General features: G+C 49.7%; 1 protein-coding gene across 2 annotated transcripts; it reads left to right on the top strand.

Moving 5' to 3' along the window:
* Positions 1–8,594: 8,594 nt before the first annotated feature.
* CD74 (CD74 molecule) lies at positions 8,595–19,536 on the top strand. Of its 2 annotated transcripts, XM_005558265.4 has the most exons (9): positions 8,595–8,727; positions 13,915–14,087; positions 14,279–14,352; positions 14,911–14,973; positions 16,048–16,143; positions 16,447–16,534; positions 17,880–18,071; positions 18,569–18,631; positions 18,945–19,536. In XM_005558265.4, the coding sequence occupies exons 1-9, from the start codon at positions 8,603–8,605 to the stop codon at positions 18,953–18,955; spliced, it is 885 nt and encodes a 294-aa protein (XP_005558322.1). In that variant the 5' UTR covers positions 8,595–8,602; the 3' UTR covers positions 18,956–19,536. The 2 variants fall into 2 exon arrangements, with proteins under 2 accessions (XP_005558322.1, XP_005558324.1); XM_005558267.4 differs by lacking the exon at positions 17,880–18,071.
* Positions 19,537–20,201: the final 665 nt, after the last annotated feature.

Raw genomic sequence — 20,201 nt, 5'->3', positions numbered from 1 at the left:
ACATCATGTCATGTTACCTCCAAGTACTTCAGCCTTCATCTCCTAAAAAAATTCTCCCACCAGACTAAAACTTCATTATCATACTTAAGAAGAGCAATAACAATTTCCAAATGTCGTCTGATATTCAAATTTCCCCAGCTTCTAAACAAATCTTTTATACATATTTTTTCCAAATTGTACATCTTGCAAATATTTACAACTTGCATTTGGTTTGTTGTTTTTTACATCTTTTAAAATACAGATCACCGTGTATCTACACACATACACCTTTTTTGTGACATTGATTATTTGGAGAAGGCAGGTGTTATCTTTTTTTTTTTTGAGATGGAGTCTTGCTTTGTCACCCAGGCTGGAGTGCAGTGGTGCAATCTCAGCTCACTGCAACCTCTGCCTCTCTGGTTCAAGCAATTCTCTTGCCTCAGCCTCCTGAGTAGCTGGGACTACAGGTGCACGCTGCCATGGCCGGCTAGTTTTTTGTATTTTAGTAGGGATGGGGTTTCACTGCGTTTCCCAGGCTGGTCTCAAACTCCTGGCTCAGGCAATCCACCCACCTCAGCCTCCCAAGATCAGCCTGGTCAACATGGTGAAACCCCATCTCTATTATAAACACAAAAAGATTAGCTGAGCATGGGCACGAGCCTGTAGTCCCAGCTACTCAGGAGACTGAGACAGGAGAATCGCTTCAACCCAGGAGGCAGAGGCTGCAGTGAGCCAAGATTGCTCCACCGCACTCCAGCCTGGGCTACAGAGTGGACTCCGTCTCAAACAAACAAAAAAATAAAAATAAAAAAGAATCAAATAGTTCTACAAGATTTGTTGTAAAAAAGAGTAGCAGATCTTCACCATCCTCTTTACACCACTTTCAAACAAAAAAAATTTTTTTCCATCTCTGTCCCCAATGCAATTTAAAACTTTTCCAGCTGGGCACGGTGGCTCACGTCTGTAATCCCAGCACTTTGGGAGGCCGAGGCAGATGGATCACCCGAGGTCAGGAGATCGAGACCAGCCTGGCCAACATCGTGAAACCCCATCTCTACTAAAAAAAAAATAAAACACACAAAAATTAGCCAGTGGTGGTGGCAGGCGCCTCTAATCCCACCTACTTGGGAGGTGGAGGCAGGAGAATCGCCTGAACATGAGGCAGAGGTTGCAGTGAGCCAAGATCACACCACTGCACTCCAGCCAGAGCAAGCCTCCATCTCAAAAAAAAAAAAAAAAAAAAAGAAAGAAATCTAAAGTCATTCTGATTCCTAATCTTCTGATTCCTAATTCTTTGTATTTGTCTTGATTTTTCCTTTCTAGAAAATTGCAGAATCTTCTCTTTGTTCTTATTTTGCTGAAACTTCACAACAGCATGTCTTGCTGTGAAATTGCTTTCACACCTTGTCCTCAGCACTCACTGGGCCTTTTCGGTTTGGAAATTCATGTCCTTGAGTTCTGGAAAATGTATTGACTTATTTCACTGATGATTTCTTCCCCTCTATATTTTCTGTTCTCTATTTCTGGAACTTGGTATTTGGCTGTTGGGCCTCCTGGACTGGTGTTTAATTCTCTTATCTTTTCTGTCTGATTTTTAAATTTATCTTTGTAGTCTACATTTTGGGAGATTTTATAAAAACACTTTATCTTCCATCTATTGATCGTTTAATATCTGCCCTCATATTTTAAATCTTCAAGAGCTGTGTTTTGTTCTTCTGTACTACTTAAACTTTTATAGCATCCTATTCTTGTTTCATGGGCACAGTGTCGTCCTTCTTCTCCCTAGGGCTATTAATGACAGTTCATTTCCTCCATAGTGCTTTTTTTTTTTTTTCTGTGTGATTGTTTTGTTCACTCTCTTTTATGTTAAAGGCTTTCTTTACATGTCCCATGATTCTGGGTTATCTAAAAAACCTGATTGTCTAAGACAGCTGTGACCCATAAGTAGGGTTTATCCGCTATTCTGGCTGGGCTGTTTCATCAGGAAACTCCCAGTGTCACAGTCCTGAGGTCTTTTGTTCCTGGGATGGTCATGCTCCACAGAGAAGTAACCTCCAGGCTGTGGCTTGGGTGAAGGCCTGGCCTTCACATTGTGGGTAGGGGAGAACACTGGGCCTCTCAGCTTCAGTACCAGGCTCACGTTCTCTACTGTGTCTGGGAAAGACACTTGCAGTTTTCCCTCAAGGAAGGGGATGGATGGCACTCAGGGAGGGGAGAGGGCGTGGGTATCTCACTACCTTAGAAACAGATTTCCAAACTACCCTCCTCTTTTTAGCCCCACCTCTACTCACCACCCAGGTACCCGACATACCAGTTCCTGAGTCTGTTCTGCCACGTAACTAGGTGGCTTCTCAGCTTTTCTAGTTGCAGGTTTAGGATGCAGTTTTTGGGGGGTCCACTAAGGGACTTAACACTTGCTCACCTGCTTTCCTGCTTCTAAAATTCTATTGTTTTCTCATCTCCTGTTCTCTTTGTTCTTGTAGATTTACACTTAAAACAACCTGTGGTCATTTTAGTGACAAAAGCAAAGTGAGAGAGGAAGCAAAAGTAAATGTGTGCTCTATCCATCATTAAAATCTTCAAAAAAGGAAATCTGATTCATGGACCATAACTTTCACCCTTTAAAAATTGTGTAATTCAATGACTTTTTGTATATCCACAAAGTTGTGCAACCATCGTCACTATCTATTCTAGAATATTTTCATCACCCAAAAGGAAGCCCCATACCTGTTAGCAACCACTCCCCCTCCTTTCTTCCCCACAGCCCCCAGCAATCCCTAATCTGTATTTTGTTTCTATGGATTTGCCTATTTTGGGCATTTCTCATAAATGGAATCATACAATGTATGGCCTTTTGTGACTGGCTTTTTTCACTTGGCATAATGTTTTCAAGGTTCCTCCAGGTTGTTGTATGAATCAGTATTTCGTTATTTTTTAAAGTAACGGTTTTATTGCGTATTCATTCCTCTTTATGGCAGAATACTATTTCTTGGTATGGATACACCACATTTTGTTTACCCATTCATCAATTGAATATTTGGGTTGTTTCTACTTTTTTGATATTATGAATAATGGCCCTATTGCCCTATGAACATTCATTTGTGGGCCAATTTTTGTGTGGATATAAGACATCATTTGTCTGACTATGCAGAAAATAGCTTAATAAATATTTGAGCCAGGCACGGTGGCTCAAGCCTGTAATCTCAGCACTTTGGGAGTCCGAGGCGGGTGGATCACGAGGTCAGGAGATCGAGACCATGGTGAAACCCCGTCTGTACTAAAAATAAAAAAAAAAAAATTAGCCGGGTGCAGTGGTGGTCATCTGTAGTCCCAGCTACTCGGGAGGCTGAGGCTGGAGAATGGCGTGAACCCGGGAGGTGGAGCTTGCAGTGAGCCAAGATCGCGCCACTGCACTCCAGCCTGGGGTGACAGAGCGAGACTCCACCTCAAAAAAAAAGAAAAAGAAAAAGAAAAAAAAGGCGGGACATCTTGAAGTGGGGGTCCACAGGTCATGGGTGGATTTAAAGATTTTCTCATTTGTCATTGGTTAAGGACATGAACCTTTGTCTAAACATTTGGGGTCAGAAAAAATGAATGTTAGCTCTGGCCTGTGTGCATGACCTCTTCCAGGCCCCTCAGAAAGAAATGTATTTATTTTTAATTTTTAAAATTTATTATTTGTTGAGACAGGGGCTCACTTTGTCACCCAGACTGGAGTTTAGTGGAGCAATCAGTGCTCACTGCAGCCTCAAACTCCTGGGCTCAAGTGATCCTTCTGCCTCAGTCTCCCATCTAGCTGGGACTACAGATGTGTGCTGCCACACCTGGCTAATTAAATTTTGTTTTGTTTTGTTTTTGTAGAAATGAATGTCGTGCTTTGTTGCCCAGGCTGGTCTTGAACTTTCTGGCCTCAAGCAATCCTTCCACCTTGGCCTCCCAAAGTGCTGAGATTACAGGTGTGAGAGGAAGAAATTTAGTGCAAAGACTGGTGGTTAGAGTTTATTCCTCTGCTCCCCCTTGTCTGAGATCTATGTGCCAGTGGATCTGTTTGGTGGGGGTCTGGGTTTATGAAAAGCAATGCAGGGACATAAGTTAAGATGTTATCTTTAGTTTTTTTTTTTTTTTTTTTTTTTGAGACGGAGTCTCGCTCTGTCGCCCAGGCTGGAGTGCAGTGGCTGGATCTCAGCTCACTGCAAGCTCCGCTTCCCGGGTTTACGCCATTCTCCTGCCTCAGCCTCCCAAGTAGCTGGGACTACAGGCGCCCGCCACCTTGCCCGGCTAGTTTTTTGTATTTTTAGTAGAGACGGGGTTTCACCATGTTAGCCAGGATGGTCTCGATCTCCTGACCTTGTGATCCGCCCATCTCGGCCTCCCAAAGTGCTGGGATTACAGGCTTGAGCCACCGCGCCCGGCCTATCTTTAGTTTTTATAGGGAGCCAAATACCCCGTGTTTCTAACTGTTTTGGCTATTGTCTTAAGTTAGTATTACATTTTTGTTTATCAGCTTGCTCATTTACTTCTTGAGGCTAGCTAGGTGCCTGAAATACTTTTGAAGAAACTTAAGTTTCTTTTTCTTTTCTGTTCTTTTTTTTTTTCTCTTTAGAGGTGGTCTTACTCTGTCACCCAAGCTGCAGTACAGTGGCATCACCGCACCTCACTGCAGCCTGGACACTCAAGCCTCCAGGGATCCTCCTGCCTCAGCCTCCTGAGTAGCTGGGACTACAGGCACATGCTACCACGCCTGGCTAATTTTAGAAAAATTTTTGTGGAGACGGGGTCTCACTATGTTGCCCAGGCTGGTCTTGAACTCTGGCCTCAAGCGATCCTCCCACCCTGGACCTGCTAAGGTGTTGGTATTACAGGTGTGAGCCACCATTTCTGGCCTATGTTTTTCTCTATTTTTATGTTGGTGGGATGCTTGGCCAGCCCCTAAGAAGGTCCCCTGCTCTGTCTCACAGCTATTTGAAACTGTATATTATTGTTAACTATAGCCATCCCACAGGGGTATAGAACAAACTTAGCCCTTCTATTTAGGTGCAATTTTGTATCCTTTTGCATCCCCATCCCTCCCTTCCCCCTACCCTTCGCAGCCTCTAGTATCCTCTGTTCTACTTTTCACTTCTATAAGTTGAACTTATTTTAGCTTCCACATATGAGTTAGAACATTCTGTGTTTAACTTTCTGTTCCTGGCTTATTTCACTTACAAAATGTCTCCAGTTCCATCCAGTTTCATATCTTCAGCATCTTCTATGGTGCAAGGCTCTGGCTAAATGCTTATTTAGTCTAACAGCTCTGCAAGGCTAGTATTACCATCCCTACATTACAAAGCAGAAAGCAAAATCAGAAAGGTTGAGGAGCCAGGCATGGTGGCTCACGCCTGTAATCCCAGCACTTTGGGAGGCTGAGGCGGGTGGATCACGAGGTCAGGAGATCGAGACCATCCGGGCTAACACAGTGAAACACCGTCTCTACTAAAAATACAAAAAATTAGCCAGGGGTGGTGCGGGCACCCATAGTCCCAGCTACTCAGGAGGCTGAGGCAGGAGGATGGTGTGAATCCGGGAGGTGGAGCTTGCAGTGAGCCGAGATTGCATCACTGTACTCCAGCCTGGGCAACAGAGCGAGACTCCGTCTTAAAAAAAGAAAGAAAGAAAGAAAGAAAGGTTGAGGGACTGGCTCAGGGACTCACATGCCTAGGATGTTTCTGACTTGGGATTTGAACTCAGGTCTGGCCACGTCAAAGGCCATGTCTGCTCTTCTCTCTCCTCCCAAAATACATATACTATCTCCTTTGACTCTTGAAATCCAAGTCTCATTGAACCTTCGAACCACAAAGTCTTAATTTACAAAAAAAATCTATTAATGCAAATTGTAAAGCACACGCAATACATAAAGATTAATAAAACAAATACAGCATATGAAAGGAAACTTGTTTTGTTACACTCACAGCACTTCTGACACCAAATGCGTGGATTTTTTCTACACCAAAAACCAATGTTCTAACTCTCTGGACACTAGCTGGGCATCCTACAATTCAATTCCATTCAGACACTATGTACCTGGAGTTAGCATCTGAATCCATAGGTTGAGGGCTCAGTCAGACAAGACTCATCCACTCTAGATGCCAATCCTAAGTCCCGGGCCTCCAGTACTTCTGATGACTTGGCTACAAATTGGGAGTTCCCACAACTCCCTCTTCGTACTTGACAAATGGCTATAATGGCTCACAGAACTGAGAAGCACTTTACTTACTATTACCAGTTTATTATAAAGGATACAGATGAGCAGCTGATGAAGAGGTCCATAGCGCACGGCGTGCGGGAGGGGTCCTGAACATGGGGGCCTCTCTGTCCCTGTCCTTGTGGAGTTGGGGTGCACCACCCTCCTGGCATATGGATGTGTTCGTCTACTTGAAAGCTCTCCAAACCTAGTTGTTTGGGATTTTTATGCAAGTTCCATTATGTAGACATGGTTGCTTACATCACGGATTGAGCTCAACCTCCAACCTCTCTCTCCTCTCTGGAAGTCGGGGTGGGGTGGGTGGGGGTGAGGGGTGAAAGTCCCAACCCTCTCCTCACATGGCACCCAGCCCCCATCTGAAGCAATCTAGGGCCTTTCAGTCACCAGCATTTCCTGAATATATAAAAAAAGACATTGTTCTCACTCTGGGGATACTTTATTTTTGAGACGGAGTCTCGCTCTGTTGCCCAGGCTGAAGTGCAGTGGCGCCATCTCACACCTCCGCCTCCAGGGTTCAAGCAATTCTCCTGCCTCAATTTCTTGAGTAGCTGCAACTACAGGCACACACCAACATGTCCGGCTAATTTTTGTGTTTTTAGTAGCAGGCTTTCACTATGTTGGCCAGGCTGGTCTCGAGCTCCTGACCTCGTGATACACCCGCCTCGACCTCCCAAAGTGCTGGGATTACAGGCGTAAGCCACCATGTCCGGACTTTTTTTTGTTTGTTTGCTTGTTTCTGTTTTTGAGACAGAGTCTTGCTCTGTCACCCAGGCTGGAGTGCAGTCGTGCGTTCTGGGCTCACTGCAGCCTCCGCATCCCAGGTTCAAGCAATTCCCCTGCCTCAGCCTCCCAAGTAGCTGGGATTACAGGCATGTGCCACCACACCTGGCTAATTTTTATATTTTTTGTAGAGACAGGGTTTCACCATGTTGACCAGGCAAGTCTCGAACTCCTGATCTCAAGTGATCTTCCCCCCTCAGCCTCCTAAAGTGCTGGGATTACAGGTGTGAGCCACCACACCCAGCCTTATTCTGGAGATTCTATGGTTCTTAGTGGTCCTTGCGTCAGGAACCAGGGACAGAGACCAGAGACGTTTTTCACTATGTCACAGAGCAGGAGCCTTGTCAACACAGTCCCATCCCCCCAGGCACCCTTTCCCAGGCCCTCTTGCCTCCCAGCACAGGCCCCCATTCTCCTGGATCTGAACCACACAAGGAGGCGGAAGGGTAGAGTGGTTAAAAATGCAGGCTCCACCACTTTCTGGAGATGCGATCCTGGACAACAGCCCCCGTGTCCCTATCTGTAAATGGAGATGATGAAACCCTCCTCAAAGCGCCTCCGTAAAGATCACAGGAAACAAAGCATGGACAACGCGCCTGGCACGAAGGAAGCCTTAGTAAGTGGAGGCAAGTCTGAGTGCCGGAGCCTTAAAACCATGGACTGTCAGGTTTGAAGGAAACCCAAATATTCCTCTTTAAAGCCCTGCGGATTTTAGTTAAAGGTAAAAGGTTAAAACCCAGGAGTACCCTCTGCCCCTCCTCTCTGCCTTGATCAGTTCAGAAGCAGAGCTCAGAGGATCCTGGATCAGACTTGACTCTTTCCACACATTTATCTTCCTACACTTCCAGCCCTTTGGAACCCTGAAGATACCCTCTTCTCTGTCCTGTCACTCTATGGGACTTATGGCTCTTTGTTAAAATACTATTTAAGCAAGGCCCCTAAACCACTGCCTTGAGAGAGAAATACTTCTCCACTGAGGCCGCTGCTGCATAATGGGTTCGGCACGTGTTAATAAACTTTGGCTGATTTTTCTTTTGTTAACTTGACTTTTGTTTTCAGGGGAGTATCTCAACTTAAGAACCTAAACAGGGAAAGAAAAGAAATGTTTTCACCCCTGCAGGTAGTCCAAACTTCCTCCCGCATGTTTGAGACGACATAATGACATAACGGAGGCCAGAGAAGAGGACTTGTCTGAGCTCACTGAAGGTGCACAGCCCCTTTCTGCACCCACTCATCTGTGGGAGAGAAGGGGAGACAAACAAAGGTGTCTTCTGATTCAAAGTGCTTTCCTGTCTAGGGAGTGGACATATGTCTGTTTCTTCAAACATTCAAAGAGCCTTATGAATCCAAAGGCCTGCCCAGAAACAAGTGATGAGGGCCCTGGGCAGCCAATGGGATCGTGCTGGCCTTTCTACCTGCCTGGGGAGCCCCCCCGCCCCACATCCTGCCCCTCAAAAGGCAGCTTCACCAAAGTGGGGTATTTCCAGCCTTTGTAGCTTTCACTTCCACATCTACCAAGTGGGCGGAGTGGCCTCCTGTGGACGAATCAGATTCCTCTCCAGCACCAACTTTAAGAGGTGAGCCAGGGGTTCAGGGTCCCAGATGTACAGGAGCAGCAGGAGAAGCTGTCAGGAAGATCAGAAGCCAGTCATGGATGACCAGCGCGACCTGATCTCCAACAATGAGCAACTGCCCATGCTGGGCCGGCGCCCTGGAACCCCAGAGAGGTACGTGTGAGCACCAGGAAAGGGCACACAAATCCTGGACTGCAGAGCTGTGCGCATGTGCTGGGAAGAAGCACTGGCTGGGAGTCACAGGAAAGAGGGATTCAGGCTCTGACTCTAACATTGACTTTTTGGGTGATTTTGAGCAAGTCTTTGGCCTGCTTTGGGCTCCGGCTCCCTCTCTTGTCAAATGAAGGGGTTCCTTTAAGAGCAGGAGTTTGTAACTTTCCTTGCATCAGACCCCCTCCTTCTGAAAAGCAGAAGAGAGCCTGGGTTCTCTCCCTAGAGTTTCACATGCTATCCACGGGCTTTGAGACCCCACTGAAGCTGGGCCGTGAATGCTAGGTTAAAGGTCTTGGACCAGGCTGCATGTGGCGGCTCTCGCCTGTAATCCCAGCACTTTGGTAGGTTGAGGCAGGCAGATTAGCTGAGGCCAGGAGTTCGAGACCAGCCTGGCCAACATGTTGAAACCCCGTCTCTACTAAAAATACAAAAATTAGCCAGGCATGGTGGTATACACCTGTAGTCCCAGCTACTTGGGACGTTGAGGCATGAGAATTACTTGAATCCGGGAGGCAGAGGTTGCAGTGAGCCAAGATCGTGCCACTGTACCCCACCCTGGGCAACAGAGTGACACTCTGTCTCAAATAAATAAATAAATAAAATAAAATAAAATAAAATAAAAATAAAGACCTTGGACCAGATTTTGAAAATGTTCAAGATCCCAGTGGAGAAACAGAGTTTCTAAAAGAGGATGGTAGAAGCAGTTCTTCACAGAGGATTTCCCTCCTAATTACCACAGATCAGGGGAATGATAGCTGCAGGTGTCTACAGAGTAGATGGAGACGTTCTGCCATCACAGGAGGGATTGTGAGATGTTGGGGGCAGGCAAGAAAGGAGGGATAGGCTTTGGTTAAATTTCTGGAGGGGGCTCAGGGTTGATCAGGGTCATATCCTTGCCTGTGCCCCTCTCCCTTGCAGCCAGAGGCCAGCACAGCCATCCAGAGGACCCCAGGCCCCACTTCCCAGCCCCAAAATAGCCTCACCCACGTGTTTCCCTCAAAAAGGGCTAGAAGGCTGTTACCCCAATGGCCCTGCTACTCCAATCTTCAAAAAGTAATTTGCAATCTACAGGGACTTACAGCTAGGTGTGATGTCAGCTGTTGCCAGGCAGAAAGGGATTTGGGAGAGCCCTGCAGAGATGTTATGACAAGCTATGTTCTGGGGAACAAGGTCACCCACTGCAGACCATTAGAGCTGTGGCCTGTGAAAACCCCAGGGAATCCCATGGCAAGGAGGGCAGACTCTTTTGTGAGGAATGGATTCTGGTCTAGGCCACGCGTGACCTTGGATAAATCACTGCCTCTCCCTGAGTCTCAGTAATAATATAATAGCCACAATAGTTCTCATCCACTGTGTACCTGTCACCAGGCCTCAGCCACTGTTAGTTAGTACTATGATTATTTGCGGGACACATATGTAAGGGCTAAACTCAATTTTAATTCTTACAGTCACCCTATGAATCAGGTACTTTTGTTGTCCCTTTTTACAGAAGAGGAAATTGAGGCTCACATTGGTAAGTGACTTACCCGAGAAATCATAGCTAGTGAGTGGTTGGAGGCAGAATTTGAACCGGGACTAGTCTGACATCAAAGTGTGAGCTCACTCCTCCATCTGGCCCCCTTTCAGAGGTGCATTTTGTGGGGAGGGGAGGTGGGACCCCTCTGAGCTCCAACCACTCAGTGATTTACAGACCCAGTTGGGCTCAGTGTTCAGAGTGCATGTCCCCTTGTCTAATCCTTGCCTAGTTTTCCCTTTATTCAGTTACTGCTTCTAAAGCTGGCCATGTGTGCTTAGGCCATTCCAGACTGGAGCCTGTTTTGGAGGCTTTTCTGAATGCTTCTGCCTGGCAACATCTGTGTCATGATTCCTGCTAGCTCTGGTTGGCTCCTGACTTTGGCTTTTATTTTTATTTTATTTTTTTTTAAATTGCAGAAGAAGGTAGTATAAATGAGGAAATAAAGAGGGGGGTGACAAGAGTTGGCACTCTACCAGAACCAGGGGACAGGCATTCAAGATGCATAAAGAGGAAGAAAAGCAGATGCTAAACTTAACTACAAACTCCCTGAGAATCGCACTGAGTGTAATTTATTTATAGAGTGCTAACAATGTGCTAGGTGTGGAGCCAAAAGCTTTACCCTCATCATCTTATTGAACGTAACAGCCTTGGAGCAGATGTTTTACCCGATTTTACTCACACAGAGGCTAAAGCAACTTAGATGGTCCCAGAACTAACGGACTCCAGAGCCAGGATTCCAATCCAGGTTATGTGGTCTCGTCTTCAGGGTGAATCTCTAGATTCTTAGGCCTCCTGAGGAACTGTGGGGCAGACAGGGGAAGGTACTTTCCCATGTCGCGTGTGGGAGGTAGAGCTGGGGCTAGAATTGGGTGTGGGGTTGCAGAAGCACTAAGCAGGTGGAGGATCAGGCTGGAGAGCCTGAACCCAGGCCAGGCTACCCCTGTTCCTTGGTAAGGCCAAGAAGTAGAATTTGTTTTCCCTTCCTGTCTGGTTTCCCCACTTTCCCCCCTGTGTCGGGTTTTTGCTATTTCCTTCTAGAATAACTCTCCCTTGGGCGGGGCCTTACCCCAGAAAGCACAGACTGACACGCAGCAAGCCAATGAGAATGAGCCAGTCTGTGATGTCATCAGTTACTAGGCAGAAGGGACTCCTGGAGCTTCCTAAACCATCCTTGCTGGTTGCTGGAGTAGGCAGGGTGCAGCCTCATCCTGGCAGTCCGCAATGGGTCTGTCTTAGTCCATTTTGTGCCGCTTTAACAGAATACAACAGACTGTGTAATTTACAAAAAAAAACACCCAGAAATTTATTTCTCACAGTTCTGGAGCGGCTTTCTTTTTTTCGTTTTTGTTTTGTTATGTTTTTTGAGACAGAGTCTCACTCTATCCCCCAGGATGGAGTGCACTGGCACAATCTCAGCTCACTTTATACACACACACACACACACACACACACACACACACACACACACACACACACACACACACACACACACACATATATATATTTTTCTTTTTTGAGATGGAATCTCACTCTGTTGCCCAGGCTGGAGTGCAATGACATGATCTCAGCTCACTGCAACCTCCACCTTCCAGGTTCAAGTGATTCTCCTGCCTCAGCCTCCCGAGTAGCTGGGATTACAGGTGCTCACCACCACGCCCGGCTAATTTTTGTATTTTTGGTAGAGATGGGGTTTCACCAATGTTGGTCAGGCTGGCCTGGAACTCCTGTCCTCAGGTGATCCGCCCGCCTTGGCCTCCCAAAGTGCTGAGATTACAGGTGTGAGCCACCGCACCTGGCCCACGCCCGGCTAACTTTTGTATTTTTAGTATAGTCAGGGTTTCACCACGTTGGCCAGGCTGGTCTCGAACTCCTGACCTCTGGTGATCTGCCTGACTCTGCCTCCTAAAGTGGGATTACAGGTGTGAGCCACCACACCCGGCCTAGCTTGCTTGCCTTCTTTCCTTCCCTTCCTCCCTCCCTCTTTCTTTTCTTTTCTTTTTTTTCTTTTCTTTTCTTTGAGGCAGAGTCTCCTTCTGTCACCCAGGCTGGAGTGCAGTGGCGCCATCTCAGCTCACTGCAACCTCCGCCTCCCGGGTTCAAGTAATTCTGCCACCTCAGCCTCCCGACTAGCTGGGACTAGAGGTGCACACCACCATGCCTGGCTAAGTTTTTTGTATTTTTTGTAGACAGGATTTCGCCATGTTGGCCAGACTGGTCTTGAACTCCTGGCCTCAAGTGATCCACCCACCTCGGCCTCCCAAAGTGCTGGAATTACAGGCATGAGTCACCACGCCCAGCCTGGTGAGGGGCTTCCTTGATGTGTCCTCACATGGTGGAAGGCAGAAGGGCAAGAGAGAACCAACTCCTTCTGTCAAGCCCTCTTACAGGGCACCTAATCCCATTCATGAGGGAGAAGACCTTGTGGCCGGATCACCTCCCAACACCTTCATGTTGGCAACACCTAGACTAGGGTCCTAGTAGTCCCACCCCTGGGGTCGTCAAAGAACAGATCAGAAACTCCCAGGGTGCAGGGGCAGGATCCTTACATCCCCTGTAGGGTAACATATGCATGCACCCCCAAAATCGCATCCAAGGCCCACAGATACAAGGGCTCGCTGAGGTCTGAGGGTCTGGATGATGAGTCTAGGGAGCATGAGAAATTCATCCAGGCCACACAGGCTTAGGTACCTATACTCCTGCCCATTCCCTGCAGGGTGGATATTACCATTTGAAATACTTTGGCCCTTGTATTGAGTTCTTGCTTAAAAGAAGAAACCCGCCAAATTCTAGAATCGCAGAGGTGGGGGCACCTATGTGACAAATGAGGGAACAGAGGCACAGAGACTGGCAGGGACATGCTCAAAGACATGGAGAGCCTGGGCAGAGGATGGTCCCAGAGTGGGTGGTGCCTGGCCCTGCTTCAGCCTGACATTGTCCAAGGCTCCCCGAACCCACTCCTAAAATGGCCAGGCCCCACTTCTTCTCAGGTGGGCCACATTTTCTGCTGTCCTGGTCCCACTTCCTTTCCTTTTCTCCTTAAATCTGATTTCACTGTGAGGGTGGGAGGTTGGGCAGAGGGGTGAAAACTCCCTTGCCTTTACTTGGTAAGCACATACAATCTTTTTTGTTGTTGTTGATGAAAACAAATAACATACTTGGTTGATCCTGCCAGCAGAAAAAAAAAAACCAAAACAAAAACCAAACCCGTTCCCCTTGAGGGCAGCCCTGATCCTCGGGAGATCTGCATGGCAAAGGGAGCCTGGGGAGAACCCCCCACCTCAACCTGTCATCGCACAGGCAGGACACCAAGGTCCAGAGAGGACAAGGAGCATGCCTCTTTGCTCTTCTTTGTTCAAGTCAGGCCCGTGGCAGCTGCAGGGTCTCTGCCAGGGAGGACTTCAGGCACATCGATGGTTGGAAGGAGGGGCAGGGCGAGGTCTTCAAGCTGCATTTCCATAGCCAGCTTATTGTTTGTGCTTCAAGTGCATGGTTTGTTAGGGGTGGCTTAGGGGGCTGATGGAGATGGGGGTATACATTTCCCCATTCCTAGCCAGCCCTTGGGGAGAACCACTGTGGATCCTCCTCTGACCTATCCTCCCCACCTCCCACAGCAAGTGCAGCCGCGGAGCCCTGTACACAGGCTTTTCCATCCTGGTGACTCTGCTTCTGGCTGGCCAGGCCACCACTGCCTACTTCCTGTACCAGCAGCAGGGCCGGCTGGACAAACTGACAGTCACCACCCAGAGCCTGCAGCTGGAGAACCTGCGCATGAAGCTTCCCAAGCGTGCGTGCACCCCTACGTCCTGACACCCCCCACCTCCCACTGTCGCTCACCTCAGAGACCCCCATCCCTGCACCCAGCTGGGTCCACTGTCCTCTCCCTCTGGTTTGGAATTCCAGCCCTTCCTCATCTGGGTCTGATACCCTCCTCCCTGGGCACCAGGGCCACACTTATCCTCGTTCCTGTCCCCACAGCTCCCAAGCCTGTGAGCAAGATGCGCATGGCAACCCCGCTGCTGATGCAGGCGCTACCCATGGGAGCCCAGGGGGTAAGGACAGCCCCAGGGTGGTGGGAGGGGCAAGGTTATCCTACCTGGATGGAGGACAGTGCCAAGGGAAGGGGCAGGGAGGAGAGCCCAGCTGGGGAGGGGTCCTGACTGCTGCGGGAGGCACAGTGCCTGTCTCAGGAAGAATAGGGCTCCCAGGTGTGGAGGGCACAGGTGAAGAGTCTCTTGGCGCCATCCCTGGGAGGAAGGCTCAGCCCTCTACAGTTTACAAAGTGCTTCTCATTTCCTATAGCATCTTACTGTCCTCTCCCATTCTCAAAGACCTTGCTATCATGCATTGACAGTATTTATATTCACAATACTGTGCTGTGGACAAAACCCTAGGCAGGAAAGCTTATGCCAGTTTGACCAATGAGGACATTGAGGCAGAAAGCTAAAGTGAGTTGCTAGAGCTCTCATGTTTGGAGGTGGCAGAGATGGAACCATTGACCAAGTGCCTGGGATTCCAGTCTCTTATCTAGATCCCAGCAACTGGCTCCTGCTCCACACCCCCTGCTCCAGGGACCAGCGCTGGTAACTTTCTGTTCCTTCCTCCCACAGCCCATGCAGAATGCCACCAAGTATGGCAACATGACGGAGGACCATGTGATGCACCTGCTCCAGGTGAGTGCAGGGAGCTAGCCGGGTGGCCCTGCCTGCCCACCCAGGACCCTGGCCAGGTCGAGCTCCAAAGCCTGTATACCTGGTTCATGGCAGATTTTCAGCATGTACTCTCCGGATTACTGAATACAAGGGTGACCCTTAAATGTTATATGTAGTCCGGCCTCTCCGCATTTTTGAGATAAACAGGCTCGGCTGGGCGCAGTGGCTCATAACTGTAATCCCAGCACTTTGGGAGGCCGAGGCGGGTGGATCACCTGAGGTCAGGAGTTCGAGACCAGCCTGGCCAACATAGTGAAAGTCTATACTAAAAATACAAAAATTAGCCGGGCGTGGTGGCAGGCACCTGTAATCCCAGCTACTCAGGAGGTTAAGGCAGGAGAATCACTTTAATCCGGGAAGTGCAGTGAGTCGAGATCATCACACCATTGCACTCTAGCCTGGGTGACAGAGTGAGACTCCATCTCAAAAAAATAAAAATAAAAATAAAAAAGGAAACTGAGGCTCAAAGCTTGGAAGTGACTTGCTCAAGATACCCGTAGTTTTGGTTTTTCCTCCCCAAATTTGTACTGCGTGTCTATTCTGTGCCAGCACTGTGCAAGGCTCTGGGCCCACAGCGGGGAGCAATTGGACCAAACTCCTGAAGCCGTGGGGATCCCAGGCTAGTGTGGGAGACAGACAAGTGACCAGGTGATGACAGAAGTGCAGGGGGCTTTGTGAAGAAAGAGGCAGAGGACTTGGCCTAGCTGGGGGCAGTCAAGGTTGGGTCCTCACCTTCTGGAGCAGGTGAGACCTGAAAGCTGAGCAGCCATCCACAGGGAGGACACTGGGGCTTGTTGGTAGAGCTTGCCTGGAGTCTGGAACTGGACTCGCAACCCTGCAGTCTTGTAGCTGAACAGCTGGATTGCCCTTACCCCTTCCCTCCCCTCCCAGCATGGCTGAAGTCCAGGGTTTAGGCTTGGTGCGGCTCTGGTCCATTCCTCAGAATGGAAGACCAAGGGAACATGGGCTACACATTTCACACTGCCTGCCAGGGAGCCCTTTTTGAACCATCCTTCCTGCTCTGCCACCCTGTAGAATGCTGACCCCCTGAAGGTGTACCCCCCGCTGAAGGGGAGCTTCCCGGAGAACCTGAGACACCTTAAGAGCACCATGGAGACCTTGGACTGGAAGGTCAGCAGGTTTCCCTGCTTGGGAACTCTTTCCTCCAATGTCTAGGGCGGGGCTGGGAGAGGTGGGGTGAGGGTGGGCAGGGGAGGCCATTCTCAGGAAGCTGAAGGGGTTTCCCAGCACTTCCAAAACCTGGAGGCTGCAGTGCGTGGGGCTCAGCCCCATGGGCCTTTAAGAGGCTGCCGCTGGACCCGGGTGTCGGGGCCCTATTTGGCCCTGCATGTTTCTGTCCCCAGGGGCAAAGCCAGGCAGTGTAGGGGCTTGGTGGTGGCTATTGAACCTGACCTCCACCTCTATCCCTATTAGGTCTTTGAGAGCTGGATGCACCATTGGCTCTTGTTTGAAATGAGCAAGCACTCCTTGGAGCAAAAGCCCACTGAGGCTCCACCAAAAGGTACAGGGAGTCGGAGCTTTAGGGTGCGAGGGCTTCTCGACCCTCGGGGCTCTCCTGGAGCTGCTGAGGCCGGGGCCTCCAGCACTCCCTGGTCCCAGCGCCGCGGAATCTCCCATCCTCTCAGCTCTCACTTCTCTCTCCTGTCTGTTCCTTCTTGGTTTGGCTGTTCCCCGCCCCTGACTCACCCCCATCTTGTGTAAGGGTTCCTAAGGGCCCACAGAGGCCTGTCACCACAGGGTACAGGTGACCTTTCTCATGGAGGATGGTACAGCACAGGGGGCCTGGGGCAGAACCCGCCCGAAACACCGCAGGAAGGAATCCTTGTAATGACCTTGCCCCAGCGCTGCCCACAACCCAATGAGGGCGCCAAGGTCACAGCTGCTGCCAAGAGAGCTCTGGGCATTTCCCACCTCATGGACAACGCAGACTAGGATGTTTTTAGCCCCAAAGCCAGAGTGCTGTTTCTATCCTGGTGCTGTCTCTAATTTGCTATGTAACTCTGGACAAGTTTTCTTCCCTCTGGGATTCAGGGTCTTGAAGTAGAAGGTCAAAGGGCCACCCTGGCCGGGGCCTCAGTTTCTGCATCAGATTCATAGAAGGCACCTTCCATGCTACCTCCAACAACTCCTAGCTGATGCTTAAACCCCTCTAAGACATCTCCAACACACGGTAACCCCCATTTCTCTGCTTGGGAACTCTCAGCAACAGGAAGCTTAGACTTACCAAGGAGCCCATCGCTTTTCTCTAGAATCAGAATCGAAGTGCAATTCCAAACTATAATGGTCTTTTTTTTTTTTTTTGAGATGGAGTCTGGCTCTGTTGCCCAGGCTGGAGTGCAGCGGTGCGATCTCAGCTCACTGCAACCTCAGCCTCCTGGGTTCGAGCAATTCTTCTGCCTCAGCCTCCCGAGTAGCTGGGATTACAGGCATGCACCACCACGCCCAGCTAATTTTTGTATTTTTAGTAGAGACGGGGTTTCACCATGTTGGCCAGGCTGGTCTCGAACTCCTGACCTCAAGTGACCCGCCCACCTCGCCTCCCAAAGTGCTGGGATTATAGGCATGAGCCACTGTGCCTGGCCCAAAACTGTAATGGGCTTTGAGTGTCAGAAGAAACCATCAACTTCTGAGGTGAATTGGACACATGGCCATTCACTTCCTTTTTGCTCTCAGACCTTGTTGGTCTAGGCCTCAGTTTTCCCATCCGTGTGATGGCTGGAGTGAGTAAAGCCACTTGGGAAGAAGGCATTAGGCCCACAGCAGTGGTGTGTGGGTCTCTAGCTCTGCTCAGACCCTGGTTCAGAGCTCACTCACTCACTGTGTCCTCATCATGCCTGTCGCTTCAGTACTGACCAAGTGCCAGGAAGAGGTCAGCCGCATCCCTGCTGTCCACCCGGGTTCATTCAGGCCCAAGTGCGACGAGAACGGCAACTATCTGCCGCTCCAGTGCTATGGGAGCACCGGCTATTGCTGGTGTGTCTTCCCCAACGGCACGGAGGTCCCCAACACCAGAAGCCGCGGGCACCAGAACTGCAGTGGTAAGCAGTCGCACTGTGCCAGTGTCAGAGGACCAGGAAGGACTAGGAAGGTTGAGGGGCAAGAGGTCCCCTCTGAAGCTCACGGGACCAGGACACCCGGGATGGCAGTTCCTGGGGGCAGTGACGTAGTCATGCATCCAGCCCCTTATCCATCCACCCATCTGTGTGTTCCTATTTGTCCATTTGTCATCTCTCCTCTTACATCCACTCATCTATTTGTTCACTTATCCGTCAGTCCTTTCATCTGTGAATTTCATGCATCCACGCACCATCCTCTAGCAAGGAGGAGTCCTACAGGCCCACCCATCTCATTTCATCACCCTCTTCTCACTCAAGTCCCCATTATACCTCTTCGTTGCTGCTTGCAGCTGTCCTTCCCTGGGCACCTGCTTTCCCAGGCACTAAGCCTGCGGCTAGGTGGGAAGCACTGCCCTCAGGTATCTTGGGTCAGGTAGGCTGCACTTCAAGTGACAAATGGACTTGCTGCTCCTTTGCAGAGTCACTGGAACTGGAGGACCCGTCTTCTGGGCTGGGTGTGACCAAGCAGGATCTGGGCCCAGGTAAAGGCCTTGCAGAGGGGCATCTGGTCACCAGCAGCTCATTCCCGGCGGGGTCAGCTCCTTTGTGGGCAGGTGAAGGAGTGTGATGCTGGGCCACTCTCCAACATCCCTGGAATGTCCATTTCACAGATGGAGGAACAGGGTTGGGGGGCTGTGGGGAGTTATACAAATCCATGATGGTCATTACTTGGACCCAAGCAGGGGGCAGGGGAGGGTGGGCAGTCCTCAACGGCTCTGCAGGTCCAGGATGTTAGGAAGGGGCAGGGACAACAAATGCGTGACCCCAACCTCAACCTGCTGCTTCTTTCTCCAGTCCCCATGTGAGAGCAGCAGAGGCGGTCTTCCACATCCTGCCGGCCCCGCACAGCTACAGCTTTCTTGCTCCCTTCGGCCCCCAGCCCCTCCCCCATCTCCCACCCTGTACCTCATCCCATGAGACCCTGGTGCCTGGTTCTTCGTCACCCTTGGAAACGAAAAACCAAGTCGGAACAGCAGATAACACAGCAAGGCCCCGCTGCCCAACTCCATTTGTCAACAGGGGCGTGAGGTCCCAGGAGGTGGCCAAAAGCTAGACGGAACCCCATTCCTGACATCACGGCAGCCTCCAACACAAGGCTCTGAGATCTGGGCTTATGGACAAGGTGGGAAGGCACAGGAAGAAGGGATAACCCTATCCCCAGGCTGGACAGGCTGACTGTCCTTTCCCCTCTGGCCTTTGGCCTTGGCTTTTCTAGCCTATTTACCTGCACGCTGAGCCACTCTCTTCCCTTTCCCCAGCATCACTCCCCAAGGAAGAGCCAAGATTTTCCACCCATAATCCTTTCTGCTGACCCCTAGTTCCCTCTGCTCAGCCAAGCTTGTATCAGCTCTCAGGGCCATGGTTAAATAAAAGGTAGTAAGTAGAACACTCTGGCTCCTGGCTCTTCTGTTGGGATCTAGTTCATTTATCCTGAAGAGGTAACTAAAGATGCTAAATCCAGTCACTTAGGTGAGAGAATGCAGCCCAAGGAACCCAGAGATGCCTGGGGGGCCTGCAGTCTTTGGACACAGACATACTTGATAACATGTTTAACACACACGAACACTCTTTACTTCCAAAAAGAAATAGGCTCTTGCCTAGTTTAAGCACAAGCTCTTCTTGGTACAGCTTTCATTTTCCTATGTCCCCAATTTCATTTCTATACTAAGAACAGTGCGAATGTGATGACAGATGGCAACCGAAACAGGGCCTCCGTGTCAGGATGGACAGGAAGTAGGGGACTGTGGAAGACTGGGCACCCATGCCCTACCTAAGGGGCTGACTGCTACTCAGCTCTATCTGGTTGCTGCCAGGAGGGAGCACAGCCCCCATTGCCAGATGTTGTCTTTTTAAGAGGAGCCAGAAATCAAGAACTGCCATGCAATCACCCCGTGTTTAATTTTGAAGTCTTGCTGTGGGTCAAACAAGACCCAATGAGGACAATACTCTGTAGTTCTGTTCTAGAGCAACATGCTTCAGAGGAGAGGCCAGATGGGGGAGGGTCTGGCCCCAGGCCCCGAGTCAAGGGTGCAGCTGAATGCCAACCTGGGT

The sequence above is a fragment of the Macaca fascicularis genome, chromosome 6 (genome assembly GCF_037993035.2).
Source record: "Macaca fascicularis isolate 582-1 chromosome 6, T2T-MFA8v1.1".
Lineage (NCBI taxonomy): Eukaryota > Metazoa > Chordata > Mammalia > Primates > Cercopithecidae > Macaca > Macaca fascicularis.
This window is presented reverse-complemented; position numbering and strand designations above follow the sequence as displayed.

Excerpts from the sequence above, each read along its gene's own strand:
- CD74 (XM_005558265.4), top strand. The coding sequence starts at position 8,603 with ATGTACAGGAGCAGCAGGAGAAGCTGTCAGGAAGATCAGAAGCCAGTC. Across the intron at positions 14,353-14,910 it reads TACCCATGGGAGCCCAGGGG|CCCATGCAGAATGCCACCAA; the intron begins GTAAGGACAGCC and ends TTCCTCCCACAG. Across the intron at positions 14,974-16,047 it reads ATGTGATGCACCTGCTCCAG|AATGCTGACCCCCTGAAGGT; the intron begins GTGAGTGCAGGG and ends GCCACCCTGTAG.